This window comes from Condylostylus longicornis, unplaced genomic scaffold, assembly GCF_029603195.1.
Source record: "Condylostylus longicornis isolate FDR11 unplaced genomic scaffold, ASM2960319v2 ptg000037l, whole genome shotgun sequence".
NCBI lineage: Eukaryota > Metazoa > Arthropoda > Insecta > Diptera > Dolichopodidae > Condylostylus > Condylostylus longicornis.
In genome coordinates this window covers 876,738-895,926 of record NW_026578006.1, presented here as the reverse complement: position 1 = coordinate 895,926, position 19,189 = coordinate 876,738, and the positions used below count along the sequence as shown (strand labels likewise).

The 19,189-nt window shown below is 24.1% G+C and overlaps 1 protein-coding gene across 1 annotated transcript; it reads left to right on the top strand.

The window, feature by feature from the left end:
* Positions 1-1,333: 1,333 nt before the first annotated feature.
* LOC129608854 (intraflagellar transport protein 57 homolog) lies at positions 1,334-2,863 on the top strand. Its single transcript, XM_055520609.1, has 5 exons — positions 1,334-1,666; positions 1,731-1,835; positions 1,896-2,267; positions 2,347-2,626; positions 2,700-2,863. Exons 1-5 carry the CDS (start codon positions 1,334-1,336, stop codon positions 2,861-2,863), a joined length of 1,254 nt encoding a protein of 417 aa, XP_055376584.1.
* Positions 2,864-19,189: the final 16,326 nt, after the last annotated feature.

Here is a 19,189-nt window from a genome sequence, read left to right as displayed (position 1 = left end):
AATGGCCCGTGAAAAAATTTAAATTAAATTTTCCATACAAATGGCATACTCTTTAAGCGTCGAAAGCATATTTAATTCATACCATAGCAAACAACATTGTGAGAGAATACAATCATTTATAGGAGTCAAATACGAGTAACAAAATTCAAAGTTCAAATAAGTGATTACATTTATGACGAATTCACATTTTTTAAAACAATTTGGGGTGGCTAGAATTGGTCATGGTTGACTGTTATGGTGGTAATCAGCAATTTGCAATTATGCAAAAACATCCCTTTACCATTATTGTTCACTGAAATGATTTTCTTATAAAATTTTTTATAATTAATATTTTTCTAATGTTTTATATGTAATCGGTGCTAAGCTTTATTTCTAGTATCGAAAATTATGATTAACTGTTATAAAAGGTATTTAATATAAATAAAATATAATCATTTTGAATTTAATATTTAAATATTTAGTTCAAGAGCTCAAAACTCACATGATGAACTAGTGAACTTTAAACTTTAAATTTAAATTTAAGATAATTTTCATGAAAACAAATAAGCTTCCCGGGCACATATTTATAACTTATATATGTAAATAATAATATATAATATTATTCAATTATTAATTTACCCTTCAAATAGCTTAAACTATATAAACAAGTTTATGTAATTCTTATTTTACTCACAAAAACTAATAGTAATATAAATGTTGTAATAATAAATTCGAAATATAATTGAGATTGAGATGAAACACTGTTCTCTTATTGTAATTCCACATAATATGACATCAACACATCTTCAATATTATATAGCTGACATATAGGAATATAAAATAAATGACTAAGAATAAAATGAATGAGAGGAAGAGGAAAATAACTAGATAGAGAAGAAGGTAAAGCTAAAAGGATAATAATGTTTCTAAGAAAAGAATATAAAAAAAGAGTATATTAAGTACTTAATTTTTAAAAAGGTCATGAGTTTTGCTTTATTTTTTGTATGACAATGTTCTCATTTTTGAAGGAGGTCATGGCTGTTAAAATGAGAAAGATACAATGCGAATTGTGCATTTTGCTTGACCCGAACGATGTGTAGGTAATTCATTTTACATTTAGTGTACAATAGATGTCACTATTAAAATCGTTCAACAAGTGGTATTGTGGAATGTAAATTTCCATTTCTGTTTTTTTAAATTTTGTTTTGTTATGACAATGGTAACCAATAGCAACTGTTAAATCAAAATAAAATTGTAATTTGCAAGTATTTAAGAAAGTACAGAAATTAAAATTAAAAAAAATAATAAATAAACTATTTCTACTTATTGCATTTTTAATTTATATTTTTGTAAAATGTCAACAAATTCTAAACTATTATTGGAATTTGAAGCTGCATTGGAAAGAGAACAGAATAATATACTGTCTGTACTAACGTTTCAATCAGAAGATTTGATGGAGAAATTAAAATTGCTTAATTATGAAAATCAAATTTTACGTGATATGCGGATAAAGGCACCACATAAATTCTATTTTATTAAATCAATAAATCCAGGCGAACAATTTTTTATGTTCATATCAATATGTGCTTGGCTCATTCGTATGTTAGGTAAAAATTTTAAACAGCCAGAAGAATTTGATGACCCTAACACTGTAATTACGGATATAATCAATGTATTGAAGGAAGTTGTGAGTTAATTTTTGGTATACCAATAATCCTTTGATTGGAGTTTTCATATTAAATGTTTTTTAGGAAATCCCTACTGAATTTCCATCAAACAAGTTAATACAGGGCGCTGGACCGATATGCTTATTTGTTTTAGATTGCCTTGCTACACAGGCCTTAAAAATATCTAAGGTAGGTACTTTCCAACCTAATTATATTACATGATATAACTGTTAAAATTAAAAAATTTAGGTTACTTTGAATCATTTGCATATCAAAGAGGAAGAAGAAACCTTACCAGAGTATGCTGAAAATGATGCTGAAGTTATATTAGAAAGAGTTGAAGAAGAGCAAAATGAGTTACTTAGTGATGATACAGATGACGGTGAAGAACAATATTTACTACAATTAAATTGGACAGCAACACAAACTAAAAGAACATCGGAACTCACAAAAAATAAAAATTTGAATTTTCAACCTTCAGATAGTTTAAATGAAATTGAAAATTGGAGGCTTGAATTGGAACGAGTTTTACCGCAACTGAAAATAGTGGTGAAATCTGATCTAAGGGATTGGCGTACACATTTAAAGCAAATGACTACTTTAAAAGCAAATATAGATGAAGTAAAATTTTAATACAAATTTTGTTTAATTTTTTAATTATGTAATTTGTAATAGGTATTAACATTATTTTATATTTTAGTGTAGTGATGAAACATACAATCAGTTAAAAAAATTACAAAGTGACATTACATATGAAATGGAAAAAGTAGAGAGTCGAGAAAGACACTTAAATAATGAACTTCAGACCTTAATTGTAAAATTTAAGGAATTATCTACAGAACTTTCAAATATCCAAGCAACAATAAAGGAAATAAACTCAGAACAAGAAAATATTACAAGCGAATTTAATTCAGTTATTGCTGAGAACGACGTTGTAAAAAATTTAATGGATCAACGTGGCCAATCCATGTCCGATGGAAGTAAGAAATTATTTGACAATTACTACTAGTTACAAAAATAGTTACAAAAATTTTATCATATTTAAATTTTTAGGTCCGGTTATAAATTTGAAAAAATCGATAGCTAAGTTAAAAGAAGATATTCAGCAAATTAATTTGGAAGTTGGTTTATTGAATCATAGTATCGATCAAGATTTTGCAAAACAATCTCTATTATATTATGAAATAGAAGCGGTACAATCTGGGACAATTTTTTAATTTACACACATATTTTGAGAATATAATTTTAATTAATTTACAGTGATGGAAACAGAGGTTCGATATTATAAAGTGCGATAAATTTTATATAATCTAAAATTCTAATTGTGTACCATAATGCTTTTGTCATACTTTTAAACATTATTATCGACATTCTTCTTTTCTTAAATTGTTAAGTTTATTTATTTTTACATTATCTAGTTAAATAAATAAAAATGGTACTAAAATAATTAGCAGAAACGTTAAAAAACAAACAAATAACTTTTCTTTTTAAGTTTTTGTAATGTCAACTTTTCCAAGTACAATACATTAAATTTTTTGTATTTTACCGCTATATATTTGAAGTTTTGCCTAATAAAATGTAGTTATATGCGTCAACCGTTATGTGATCAAGTATTTACCGTACGTACTACACTTTCTGAATGTTCATAGCGTAGTTCTAGTTCATATAAGTTTTGATAAATTTCATGAGATCTCGTGTAAAACTAAGCTTTTTCTATTTGCTGCTAGATGCTACTTAGAATCAATAGTCCATGTAAAAGAAATTATTTATAATCTAAAAATAGGATAAAGTACGTGTATATTTACATTTTTAGCATTTATTGTAATACAACTAACAGACATGTAATATTATAGTACTAAACTAGGAGCATAGAAAATTATTAATGTTGTTTGTTTAAATTTTCAAAATATTACAAAATTTTCCTCTGTTACCTTTTTTTCCGTATCAAATATTAAATTTTGAAAATTTTAAATTGAAAAAATTGCTAATATATTTGCCACCAGAGTGCTCTTACAGCCAAATTTGCTATTGTGAATTGGAATATTAGGCTATGAAACATAGTATGTATTGAAATTGAGTTTATATTCCGAATAATATTATAGTATAGCTGGTTCACATCTAATATTAAGCTACCATAATATCGATATTTCACGGCTGTCAAAAGTTTTCAATCTACAATCGAAAAAAGTACCAGTTTTTATAATTTTTATTTTCTATGTATAAAATGAAGTATTCACAATGAAAAATTCAAAATTTGGTTGAAAACTATTTCGAATAGTTTAGTAAGTTTGATATTCTATTGACTTTTGAATTGATAGGAAATTACTAAATTTACAAAAAATGAATTTAAAATATGATTTAAACATTTAATATTTCAATTAACTTTGTAAAATAAAACTTTTCAAATGCTTATAAATGAATTTTTTTTGTAATTTTAATACAATTTTATGTCAGTTATGCAAACATTAGGTAACCTTAGTGGAAAATTCAGTTTGTTGGTTTTCGCACTTAAAAAGGAATTAACTTATTCTTAAAAAAATTTAAGATTTTAATTTTTAGATATGGTTTACGTACCCGATTTTAAATACACTGGTAATGTGTTATATTCTAACAGTCATAATATACTAAGTATGAAATAATGAAAATACATTAATAACAATCTATGACAAATGCATATTAGAAATTCACATTTTCAATAAGATTCAGTTAAACAAAAAATATAATAATAATATAATAATTAAGTAAATACTTTATTTACCGTTTAAATATTTAATAAAAAAATTTTTAACTAAAATTAAACTAAATAAAATTAACTAACTAAACTAAAATAAAATTAAAATCTAAAATTAAACTGAAAGTTTATCAAATATTACATTGAAAAATTTAAAATTAAAAAAAAATATTAATTTCTAATCAAAGTTATTGATTATTGTGAATTCTATAAAAAACAAATCTATTGTAAATGTAAAGTCAAATTGTGCAAGAAATTGCTGTCAAAACTTTAAATGGAGTGAAGTTTTCATAAAAGTTGCTAACTAGATTTCTAATAAATATCAAATGTTGCTAACGCAATTATTGATGAATTAATTTTTTTAAAAAAATGTTTTGTGCAAACATAATAATTTTATTATTATTTTTCGGTTATTGTGAAAGTTCAGTAACTGGTAAGTTTTTTATAATTTAATTATTTAATAAGTAAAATATTAAGAAATGTTATTATTATTCATAAGTATACATTATTTTGTGAAAAATTTAATAAACACAAACACTTGTTATGTTCTACTAGAAAGCGAAAAATTTTGACAAATGGTGATTTGAATTGGAAGCCATATAAACAAAAAAAAAGAGTATTCAATAATTAATAAAAATAATGGTTGTTTTCAAATTAAAAGTGTGTTAAAACTAATTTTCAATTATTTATGAATAAATATTTCTTAAAAAAGTGGAATTTTACTAAATAAAAAATTATTCAAAACTAAAATTTTATGTTTCTAAAGAAAAAAAAATTTTTAAAGAATTTTTATGCTTAATTTGTTTTGTTAGGCTCTGTATTGAAAAATAAAATTTTTTATGTTTTTATTCAATATTAAAATTATTGTTTATCTAAATGTATGCAATCTTTAAATAAAGTCGAAAATTGGAATATTTTAATTAGATAGTTTTGAGAAATTTTCCCTGCTATTGTGTACACTAAAATATAAGGAGTATAACTATAATCATACAGTACATGTGCACTTACTTAGTAATTTGTGTAATCTTTATATAGGTAGTAGAGATATGTGCAAATAGGAGAACATAGGGCTATTTAAATTAAATTCGTAATTACTCATTGCATCTAGGTAGGTACTACAATTATCTGAGTTTGATTGTTAGATTGACCTACCTACCCAAATATTCTATAAACATAGGTTTAAAAATTTAGATTTGTAATACCTTTAAAACTTTAGATTTGTAAATTTGTAATTAAAAAGGTCCACTGGTTTATCTTGCATTCACTTAATGTTTCAATTCATTTAATTTCAATTTTAAGATTTAAAGTTCCGTGAATCGAACATAAATATTTAAGTAGGTGGGTTTTATTTTATTACTTTAGAATTAATATCAAAACTAAAATAATGATTCTATTAAGTTTTTAATTTAGAATAAATAAGAAATTACATACATACATAATTTTTAAGTAATAAGTAATATAATTTGATTTTATTTTGCATTAGTAATAATTGAATTAGAATTATTGTACAAAATATTATTAAATAAGCTTCTCATAATTCTTTTTTTTTAATACTGAATAAGTTGGTTAATGAAGTAGCTTATGGGGTAAACTAAATATGAAATAAAACCACAATCATAGGTAGGTATGCGGGTAACGCTCTACTCACTTATCCACCTAAGATTGTGAATTCATAATTCTAATCAAAGGAATGGGTATAATACCTACCTACCTAACCAAATATTAAAACAAGAAAAGGCTAAATTATTACAATGAAGATTTCATATAAAATAATTAATAATATTTTATTTAGTTTTTGGAGTTTTTGCAATTTTTGATTTCTTAAATATATTTTCCAATCAGTTTTGGAAGAATTTTGTTTTTTTTTTTTATTTAATTCACATAATATGTTATTTTTTCTCCTCATAAATTTTTATATTTTGCTCCTTGATTTTTGTATTTTGTGAAGAAATTCTAACTACAAATATAAGAGAAAACAAAACAATTCAGTGTATCAATTAGCGTTCTGTTTATTTATGTGAATATAATACTAGAATTTTAATGAACTTTTCTGAGAATATTTCTCTAGAGAAATATTAAATATTTTATAGATTTATTTCTATATATATGTATATAGTTTTCTTCTATTATAGAAAAGAGAAACGAAACTGAATAATTTAAAGTTAAAACCCAGTTTTTGTAAAATATGGAAAATAAATAAATAAATAAATATAATAAAAGAAATGAAAACTAATATAAAAGTATGTTAAGCTTTGTGTTATTATCCAATAAAACGTATAATACATATTGTTGTATGTTATGTAGAGGTTTATAATACATAACACCATAGGTATATCTACTTACCTCTACATGCATATTGATAATGAATGTATAAAATTATAAATTTTTTTTTTAAATTACTTGTGGAGCCTTGTATGCCATAGGGATTATATAGATACTAGTATAATGTAGTTATAATCTGTATGGATCCATGAAAAACTGTTGTTAAGTATTAAAGAAGGTGAAATAAAAATTGAAGTGTTTTGATTTTGTGGTGTAAATAAAATTGTGAACCTGTCAAATAATGTGGCTTCTGGGTAGCATATAACTAAAATAAAGTAGGTAGTATTGTACAAGGTTAAATATTAAAAATTCAAAACATAAAAATTTTTAAGAATAATTTTTGTTTTTAAAATAATTCGGTAACTAAAATAATCAGTCTACATTTCAGAACAATTTCAAATAAAATTAAAATTTAGAATATAATTGGATTATTTGATTTTAATGAATAATTGTTTTTATAATCTTTTTATCAGTGATTGTGAGAAGATTATAAATTTGGTTAAATTAGCAGAGCATTTTGAGAAAAAGAAATACACACCACAAATATTTTATACTACCAGAAATCTTAAGGAACGCAACAAAATCATAACTAATGATAATTTTCAAGACTTATTATTGTTATTATTAAAACATGCGAACACACCCGTCTCAAACCATTTCTTTTATATAACCTTGGATAAAATTTATACAAGGTCTAATTTTTATTGTTAAATTTTACCTTATAATTTCTCAAAATAGTTTCGCATTTCTTTTCTTTTGTACACAATGTCCACAATAATCGTATACATTTTATTAATTATTATAGTAGAAGAGTCTTTATTAATTTGTTTTATTTTTAGTTTTTTTATTTCGTCTATCATATTTCAATTATTAATTCAGGCGTCTGTGTTTTTAAATTAAATACAATATACGTTATATATGTTTATAAATTGTTTTTTGCATTTTCATATACATATATGTATATTGTGTAAAAATTGTAATATTTAATAGTAAAAGTTTTAATTATTCTATTCAAGTATAAAAGATTTTAATTTTTTATTAATTTGAATTTTAATATTTTCTTTCAATTGCAATCAATTTCTGAGTTACTTTTATTGTTTTTGAAATAGGTCGGTACTTATAACATTTCTTAAAATATATACATAATAAAGTAATTAAATTTGTTAAGGGCTTGATAAAATAAAGTCTTACATCCCGAGTACGTTTAATATTTACGTTCGTTTGGTAAAATCAGATTTTTGATATCGGACTTTCTTGCAAGAATATATAAATTAAAGGTATTAATTTCAGCCTAAATTTTATCAGAACAAATTATATTTTTCACTTAAAAATTGTTAGATCATAAAATTTATTTTAAAATAAATACAATTCAGATAATTAACTACTTAAATATTATCAGAAGAGTTCTAATTTTTTTGATATAAATCCCAAATTTAATAAGATTTTAAATATATACTTTGATATTATCGTAATTGTAGGGGTTTAGAAATAATATTATTATACGCATATTTTGTTATATAATTTAATATTTATTTTATGATTACAATGTACGAGTATATTGATAGTTTTTGTGCTGTAAGCTCAAATTTTTTTTTATACTCTATAGGAAATTTTTATTTCCTATTACGTCTTCCAATTATATTAAGATAGCTACAAATATATTTTTCTTCTCAACAATTTTTCCAAAGAAACAAACATTTTTTCACATTCTCCTATTCATTATTTGGATTTGGTCAACAAAACAAGTTCTTAGCTCTTGTAAATTTTTTATTTAGAAACTATGATTTCTATTTTATTATTTTTAATGTTTTATTTTCTATTTAATATTATTATATATATTGTCTGTCTGTCATATTAAGAAATGGTTATTTTTTTTGCAGTTTATGAAATTGTATTTGCTTTTTTCGCAATTTTACTAATTATAGGCTTGAATAAAATTTTGATTAATTTTTAATTTTGTTTTTGTTTAATAAGTCAGAATAATGAATCAAATCTGTTTAATTGAAAATTTAGATATTCTTAAATTGTTTTGAATTTTTTGCAATTCACGCAACGGTCTTCAATTTATTTTATTTTCTACACATTATCGCATTTTTCATAGGCATCATACAAAATCAATAATATGATAAAAAAAAAATGCTATAGAAAAGAAAAAAAAAAACAATTATGCACTACCTTTGTTGATGAGATTATGGGAAAATAACTTGCAATACTTTTAATTCCGATCGATCGTATCATAATATTTTTAACTAGTTTTTTTCCTCATAAAATTATAAAAATTGTTATTATGATTATTTTTATATTACATTGTGAATATTGTACGTATTTCTTTTTTATTTTTGTTTTTTTTTTTATAAATAGTTTGTCTAAGATTGGAAATCAACAAACACTCAACTGGTTAGCAAAAGTACCTGACATATTTTATTGTTATTATTTCTTTTTGCGCTTTTTCTTATTTATTTTTTTCCTGTGTATTCGCTGCTTCGAAATATTGAGAAATTGTTTTTTCGATTATAATGTAAGCAATTAAATTAATAGTATGTATATGTGTGAATAGTGTCGTTGTTTACGCAAAAGTGAATATTAAGCGATCAGGCAGACATGCAATTTTCAATTTTTCAACAAACATTCAAACTGTTTCATTGCTTATTTGTATTCCATAGGTTTATATTTAAGTGCGCACATATGCAACTGTATGATGGCATGCAATTGAGCAATCAAACAGTTTTGTAAGTTTTTACAAAGTGATTGCAAATTTTTAGTTAACGCAATCGTTTGAATTAACGCAATTGAGTTTAGTTGTTTAGATGTGTGTGCAATGATTTTACAATCAAGCAATAATTACTTATTGAAAATTATTTACTGAACTTTTGTTATTTAAGTTTATTAATTAAATAAGATTAAGTAAATCGTTTTTTATTTAAAATTTTAACATGTCGTCGAACTTGGTTTCGTGATCTTACAAAATTGATACTGTCGTTCCTTACAAAATGATGAAACTCCACAATCAAGCCGAAAAAGGTAGCCAAATGTAAGTAAAATAGAAACACAGTATATGCAAAAAAAAAATACTGCGAAAAATTGGTCTTTTTTATTTCTCTTTCCACTTTGTAATTTTGTAAGTTACAACAGTATAACTTCGGGACAACGATAAGTATAGTTCTTATTTTCTAAGTGTCATAAAATTTGGCGTGTCAAATAATGTCATTATGTCATGATTATATTAATATCGTGATTTTTCGCGGCGAAATTTTAAAATCATACAGAATACACATACGTACATACATATATAATTGAGATTGTCTAAGATGAAGCGATATTGTCGCTGCGAATTTAATCGACGGCGGTAAAGTGTTATAAAATCCTATTTTATTGTTGACAATTTTTTTTTTTTACACAATCTGTGTTACATTAAATACAAAATACTGAGCAGCTGATTTTGAAGTTTATTTTGTGTCAACAAAGGATATGATCCGCCATATTCGTTCTCAGCTTTTGTTCTGTTTTTTTTTACAATTAATTGACTAAGAAAATGCTTAATTGTAAGTGTTGACATTTTTATAAATATCTTAAAATTGAATTGAATAACTTTACTCTTTCTTATTGTTTTACCTGATTTTATTAGTATAATTTTTTTTTTGTTTCTTCTTTTTATTTATAAAATTGTAGTTACAAATGTGGAAATTCAACATTTAATAAAATCATTCTTTCTCTTTTTATTTAATAATAATTCTGAGAAAATTGCGGGAAAATCGCACGTCTTTTATGTGCAATAAAACGTGTATATATGGTATTGAATGATAATAATTGATTGTTACTTACATAATATAATGTACATAGTTACAAATAAATGAACGAAAAAGAGTTAAAATAATAAAGAAAAGAGAAAAAAAAAATTAAAGTAAAAATTAGTTAAAGAAAAAAAGAAAAGAAGAATAATATGAAATATTTATGTAGTTAAAATTAGTGTACATCGTACGTAAAATACATACGTTCATTTAAAATTACAACAAAACTATAATGAGATAAACATGAGGAGAAAGAGAAAAAAATAGGAAAATATTCTCTTTTTTTATACCCTGCACTTCGTGAAGGGTATATTAACTTTGGTATGGAGTTTGTAACTACTTGAAGGAGTCATCTGCGGTATGGACATATATATATATTCTTGCTCAGCGTAAAATTCTGCGTTGATTTAGACATGTCCGTCCGTCCGTCCGTCCGTCCGTCCGTCCGTCCGTCCGATCGCACGATAACTCAAAAACGAATAATGCAATCGACACCAAACTTTCACAAGTTTCTTCTTTTGTGCCAAGGACGAACCCTATTGTTATTGGACCCATTCGGACAACGGGTTCGGGTAGCTGCCATACAACTCAAAGAGTTTATTTTGGTTATTTCAAAAACTAATAAAGGTACAAATATAAAATTTTGTATACATGTGTCCAATTATATTCTACATATGCTCTAAAAATTTTAATGAGATAGCTGCACCGGTTGGGGTGGCTGCCATACAACTCCAAAAGCAAATTTTTTATATTCGGCAAAATAATAAAGTCAGATTCATGAAACTTGGCAGTCGTGTGTCCAATTATAGGTCAAACATATTTCTGAAGTTTTGGTGGAATTGCTTGACAGGTTCGAGTGGCTCCCATACAAGTCCAAAAGCTTATTTTAAATATTTGGAAAAATAATAAAGTCAGATTCATGAAACTTGGCAGTTGTGTGTCCAATTATAGGTCAAAGATATTTCTGAAGTTTTGGTGGAATTGCTTGACAGGTTCCAGTAGCTCCCATACAAGTCCAAAAGCTAATTTTAAATATTTGGAAAAATAATAAAGTCAAATTCATGAAACTTGGCAGTTGTGTGTCCAATTATAGATCAGATATATTTGCGAAGTTTTAGTGGAATTGCTTGACAGGTTCGGGTACCTGCCACACAACTCCAAAAGCTAATTTTAAATATTTGGAAAAATAATAAAGACAGATTCATGAAACTTGGCAGTTGTGTGTCCAATTATAGGTCAAACATATTTCTGAAGTTTTGGTGGAATTGTTTGACAGGTTCGAGTGGCTCCCATACAAGTGCAAAAGCTTATTTTAAATATTTGGAAAAGTAGTAAAGTTAGATTCATGAAATTTGGCAGTTGTGTGTCCAATTATAGATCAGATATACCTGCGAAGTTTTAGTGGAATTGCTTGACAGGTTCGGGTACCTGCCATACAACTCCAAAAGCTAATTTTAAATATTTGGAAAAATAATAAAGTCAGATTCACGAAACTTGGTAGTTGTGTGTTCAGTTATAGATCAGACATATCCGTGAAGTTTCTATAGAATGGTTTCACAGGTTTGAGTAATTGCTATACAACAATGAAAGGTGCAGGGTATAATTCAATCGGTTCATACCGACTGAAACGTTTTTACTTGTTTAAATTTCTGTTTTGTTTTTTTTTTGTATTGTCTGGTCTTTTATAATTAAATTTTGTTCGTTAACGTTAAAGAAGTTTTTAAGATAAAATTCTATAGTGCTATACTTCTTCTTCAATATATTCAATTCAATTCGATTCCATTTCATTTGGTCCGTTCTGCTTCCCTCTTCAATTAAGTTCAATTTGAAGTTTTTGAAAAATTAAAGATTGTCTCACTCTTTATGCCTTAAATGTTCGTTCGTCTTCTTCTTCTTATTGTTAATCTTGTTGCTGGTGTTATTGTTGTTATTGAATTTGTTATTTCTTGTTTTAGCATTGTCATCGTTTTTCTTTTTTCTTCTTGTTTTCCTTTTATCAAAAATGTTCTTTCAAATATGAATAAATTTTTTATCGCGCGATACAAATTTACAGGTTGTGGTAAATTCTAAAATGTGAAAAAAATAAAATCAAATTTTTTTTTTTTTTTTTGTTTTTCAATTCAAAAATATTGTAACGAAATAAGGCGTCAAAATAATAATATAATGTAACACCTTTCAAGTGCTTCCTTTTGGTTTTGGTAAAAAAGAAAAACCAAATACGTACATACATACATACATACATATATTTTTTTTTTTGTGTTTGCCATTTTGGTGTCTTATAATTTGGGATTCTTGAATATTCAAGATTTTTTGATATACGCTTAACGTTATAAGACCTATAAAATTAAAAAAAATATATAAATTAATCCTTTTCATTAGGGTGGATCAATGATTAATTTCAGTATGAAAATTTTGTAGTCGACTACTGTAGGAACTTCTTGGCTGTGCAAAGAAAAGAGAGAAAAATTATAAGAAAAAATATACACTTGAGTCTATATCTTAGACCATTATTTCTTAGCGTTACAAACGGTAAGGGAAATTTAGTATACAATTCGAACATACGTTCGTTCAGGTATAAAGAGTATATGTGAATAAGGTAAACCATTCAACATATTAAATAGGGTAAATCGTTGGTAAAATATGAATGTGATCAAGCATTAATAAAAAAAAAATATCTTTAGTGAAATCGATTTCATTAAGACTTTTCAATTTCGGCATTCCATTTGGAATCTTTTACTTTTAAAATAATTTTGCAAAATTTTTTTTCAAAATGATAAATAACGTTATTTATTCAGAAATTTCTACTCATATTTGAGAGTGGTTCTCTTGTTGCAAATTCTACAAGGGAATTTCTGTATTTTTAGATTCAAATATCTAAATGTTTTATTTCTATTTTATTAAATATTTCTGCAATCTCAGATCCACTCTAAATTTTTTCGTGAATCGGCTTTTTTTTTTTGTTAAAAAATCAACTTAATATTTTTCCCAATATTAAAAGATTTGTTCTCTTATTTTTTTTATATTTTCGATTTTTTTTTGCTCTTTTATATTGGTAGAGAAGGTGTTATTTTTCGTGGTTCAAAATAACATCAGATTAGGTTTTTTTTGAAAAAAAAAACAAAAAATGTTCGAGTCCTAAAGCAATTCTTACTAAATTATAGAGATGATTTTGGTTCTTTGTTTTTTCTTTTTACTTAAATTCTTCATTTTTCTGAAAAGACACCAAAAAAAAAACACAAAACAAAACTGTTTTGCTTAAGTATAAACGGGTTCAGGTATAATCTGACAATTCTGATGAATTTTTGTGCTTATGCTCTTTTTTTTTTTTACACGTTTCTTACATATTAAAATTATTCATAATATAACCTTGTTTTATTAGATCGACGCGTATAAAGAGTGAATTTGCTTGTCATTATTATTATAATATGGCAAGCTGATTTTTTGAATAAGTTTTAAATTACACACTTCATATATGTATATTAAATCTGTATATAGATATGAATATGTATATACGTATTAATGTTTTAAAATATACAATTTTAGCTTAAGGACTATAAATATTTTTTTATAACTATAGGAATAAAAATATAGGAATAAAGAATTTTTTATCAATTTTTACACGATATATACCCGATAAACATCTCTATAATAGATGAAGTAAAGGATCAATTAAATTATGATCCTAGCTGTTACATATGATTTCAATATATTAAGTATTTTATATTATATAATATAGTATAATAATAATAATGATAATAAAATAGAACCTTTAATTATTTTAATATAGAAGCTATAAAAATGATTTATTAAATTTTTTAAAATTATTAAAGTTTTGGGAAGGAATAACAAGAAAAAGGTTTAATATAAAAATTCTTTATTGAGATTAATAATTATGATAATGTGCATTGGGGAATTATTATTATTATATTAAATTTTTGCAAGAAAAATTATGAGGAGGAAGAGAGGGGAGGGGGGGGGGGCGGCGATTGTGAATGATTTTAAATAATTTATGATTTAAATATAATATTAAAGTTGAATTTAATGTAATGAACTTAATTATTTATAGTAAAATTAAATTTAAATTAAATGTGAACATTAAGTTGGAATATTAATGAAAAATTGCTTTAAGATAGATATCCTTAAGAAAATCGAAAACTAATTGTAAAGAATCGGTCGAACGGTTATATTTATAACTTTATGTTGGAGGCACTTATGCTATAAATGATTTAAAAATGCAGAATAATTTTATTCCTTATTCTTATGGTTGCGTCACTTATGTAACATTTTTTGTTGTCGCTGTCATATCGAATTAAGTTTAAAATAAAAAAAAAATTTTTAGTGTACTTATTTATATTTTAAAATAAAAAATTTCTTCATTTTCATCTTGGTTTACGAATTCATCAGATTCCAATAGTTTTCTCTTCGAATTTACTATTTAAAATCTTTTGTCGCTTTCATGAAAATGATAAATTTAATTATATAAATATTTAATTTTTAAAATTTATTATTTCTTATTATTTTATTAAATTTTTTTGTTTAAACTTACATTTTTGGAGTATCTATCACTTGCTAAATATTTTGCAACGAAAAAGATAGCTTCACTACGCCATACGTTGCATCAGAACGACTACACTGTAATATGGCTGAAAACCATGTTATTCGGCATTTGTCGACAAGTGTTACTGCGATCGTCATTCGGAATATCAAATTCAAGTTGCAACAACATTTTTTGCTCTTTTTTGACAACTAGAAGAACGCTTATAAATTTGATAGCATCTAGCTTTTATGCAATTCTTCTATATGAAAATAATTATTTTACAGTAATGAATTGGTATTTTAACTGTTATTAATTAAAATGATATTTTACTTTTTAATATTCGAACGAAATATGTTTATAAGGTATTATACCTTGCTCTCAATAAAATATTCATCTGTGGTTGAATTTCGCACAAATGAATATAGTTTAACGTTACTTAAGTAAGTAATCATTCATTTAGTTCTTATAAGCTAAATGTCTTAGGAATTATCACTTTATAAACTATGAATTGTGTATTAATAAAATTTCTGTAGTTGCATCAGCATATATATTAGCCAAATATTGAGTTAATATATTAAATTAATTAACACCATATTGTGATACTTTTCATTCAACATTTGACATATAAATATCAATTGGTATACGTGTATTACAAAATTCACACGATAACTTTACTTCAGATATTTTTTACCTTTTTAATACTTCAATTGCCATTTCAAATTTGCTTGATATTTCTCCTATTGCTATTAGTTAAAATTTATGCATCGAATATTATCAAGTTTGATATATAGTAAAATAAATGTGATATTTTGTTGTGTAATTTTAAACTAGTTGTTTACGTATATTACCCTAAAAATTACCAGATCTTTACCATTTACAGAAGAGGAATATGAAAATTTATGGTGTTAGAATAAATTTTTTATATTCCATTTTTTTTTAGAATTTTTTTTATACATTTTCATTTGTTTTTCACTATATTTAATTTCAAAATAAAAATGGTATTTTTTATTTTGTTTTCTAGTGCTTATTATCAATATAATTTTCTCCAAATATGAAAAGAAGTATAAAAAAAATTTTTCATTAAATTAATTTAAATTACATTTTATTTTATTTTCGAAGAAGGAAAAATTCTTTTAATTTTTCAAAATATTTTCTTTACTTATACATAGAAAATTATTTTTTTTTTTTTAATTTTCCAACTCTTTATAAAGAATTCCATAGTATAATCATCTTTTACTGTTTTTTTTAATACAAAAATACATAATGTTAAAATTGAGTGGCACAGAGAGAGAGAGATAGGGAAGGAGAGAAGAAGAGAGATAGAGAGAGAGAGAGAGAGAAAACAAACTAGTTGAAAAATATATAAGTAAATTGTATAAAAGTCATTTTTTTTTTAATTTGTTCTCCTTCTATAAATATCGAATACATTTTTTCTCAAACTTCTGCCCAAAGATGGAAAATTACTAATATGGTTAAATCGTAGTAAAGAAGTTTTTCATTTAGATTTTTTTTATTAAAAATGGTAAAACAAAGTTGTTTCAACTATCTGAAAATGGGATTTTTATTTAATAAAATTCTTTTTTATGTATGTGTGTATTTTAAATGTATATTTTTGTTTTAATTTGGATTTAAATTGAAATACATATACCGTGATATCAATTTTGCTAACGTAATTTCAAAGTTTGCACATATAAAGCACTTACAAACGCAGTGCTTATAAAACAGTTTTATTGCTTTGCAAAAATAATTCATTGCTTACAAATTGCATTTTGGATCATAATTTTGAACATTTATCAGACGTCATTAATTATTGCGACATAATTAATTTGTATTTGATATTCTATTCTATTATTGAACTTTGACTTGAATAAAATTGTCAAAAATTTTGACACATGGACAGTTGAAGGGAACTAAATACAAACACAAGAATTTATTTGCGTTATGAACATTTTTTTTTTGTCATCTATGACTTTGCAAATTGGATCATATGAAATTGTTAAAAATTTTTGGTTTGCATCTTGGATCTGTGGCATTGTTAGCTTTATTTTTTATTTGTAAAATGGATCTCACGCATAAATTGTTTTGGAATTTTTTTTTTTATATTTCTTATTAAATTGAAAAAAAAAATATAATTTTTCCTTTTTATAAATAAAAAAAAATTACAAAATAATTTTTATTTATTTTTTTTTTAAGTAACTTTTGGTGAGAAAAAATATTTTTTTACCTCATTAAAAATTGAATTTTGTAATTTTCGACTATAGTAGAATTAATAAAAGAAGACTGTTTTAGAAAAAATAAAAAAAAAGCAAAAAAAACTCACCTACAAATCAGTGACCATAAATATAAGTTTAATTTTTTTTTATTTTATTTTTTTTAACAGTAATTAATTTTCCAATTCTATAAACTCTTAAACCGTTTTAGAAATTATTAAAAAAAAATATCTAGATATCGCTAGTTTTACAAGAAGATTGTCATAACTCAAAAATCGTATTTTATTTGTAAAATGATTTTAAAAGTCTAGCTTGTTGTATTTCAATGGTCACTTTCTGAATCGTGTGTTTTTTATCTGTTCCTACAAATAAGAAATTTAGAAATATGTTGAGTTTCATATATAAAATTGAAATTCAATGGCTAAGTATACAAAGTATGTCTATATGCTTGTCATTAAATTGAAATGGTTGTTTACGAGTAGCTTATCGATAAACGTCAATTGTTTTTGGACTTATATTTAGTTTAGGTCTATTTTATAAATAGAATTTTTTGAATCACAATCCATGTCACGATAATTGACGAAAAGAAGTTTCCGAGAAATTACAAAATATAAAGATGTTTAAAATATTTTAAGATAGGAGTTCCATGAATATAATTACTATACGAAACAAAAAATCGGGCCATTTTATGCTTAATAATATGAAGCAAGTTAATAGAGAAAAATATGAAATTATTAACAAAGTTAATTTCAATCGTCAGAACGATTTTATTTACTTCGTCTATTATTGTGGTTCATCTAGAAATTCATTAAAATTATGGCAAGAAATTCATTTCTTCTATATTGACTTTATATTTTAATGTTCTAATGAATTAATTAATTATCATATGTGGTGAGATTTAATAGAAATTTTTATATAACAAAACGAATGTGTTATTCTTTGTTATAAGGTGTGGTGAGTAAAACAGTGACATTATATCTGACTACTAGAATAAGACAACTGTTACGTCACTACGACTCGGTACGACTCTTGGAAAAGGACCTATTGTGCTTTTGTTTCTGATATTTTCAAAATGTTCATATGTATATCAAGTTTAATGAAAATATCTACAAAAAATTCCCCTTTTGACTTGGGTATTGCTAAAATTTACATTGATTTACATTTTCCAAATCAAATTTGTTAAATGACAAGTGTCACTTACTGTTGATACTCGATTATTGCGAATACAATTATGAGTAATTATCTTGAATTTTTAACAAATTTTCTATAAAACACAAAGTAATTTGACGAATTAAAGTCTAAAAATAAAACTTTATTTGTCATAAAATATTATTACATATAATTGTTTTTCAAATGATTAATTTTTTTATATTTTATTCATTTTTAGTTTTATCTAATATATTTTTTTTTTATGTTAATTTTATCTTTCAAAATTATATTGAAAATTGTAAGTGTATATAAAGTGAATTAAAAATTTATATGGAATTTATTATTGCTGTTTTTTCTATTTTATTTCCTCTTATTTAGAATAAATGAGTGTTTCTTGTTCTAATGTCAATTAATCGATTAAATTATTTTATGACAATTAAAAGCACTTGAATTTTTTCATTCAAAATAAAAAAATTATTATTAATTCATTGTATTAAATGAGTAATAAATTCAAAATAATGAGAAAATTTTTAATTAATTGAGTAATATTAATTTTTTAAATTTTAATTAAATGTATATTAAATTTGTTATTGCAAATTACGATAAATAATATTTTCATTATCGTAATCTAAACTCACATTTGAGTTGATTTGTAAATTTTCTGTTTTCTCTTTATTCAGCTTTGTTAAGTAAGTTTTGATGAATTTATGTTGTTAGTATCGATAAAAATTTGAATTTATGACAAAATAGTGTCTTGCACGGTGAGAGCTGTAAAACATTAGCAATATTATTAATTTTAAATAATA

Bases quoted from the DNA above. Each gene is read 5' to 3' on its own strand.
- LOC129608854 (XM_055520609.1), top strand. From the start codon at position 1,334: ATGTCAACAAATTCTAAACTATTATTGGAATTTGAAGCTGCATTGGAA. The intron at 1,667-1,730 runs GTGAGTTAATTT...AATGTTTTTTAG, and splicing joins TCAATGTATTGAAGGAAGTT to GAAATCCCTACTGAATTTCC. The intron at 2,627-2,699 runs GTAAGAAATTAT...TTAAATTTTTAG, and splicing joins CCAATCCATGTCCGATGGAA to GTCCGGTTATAAATTTGAAA.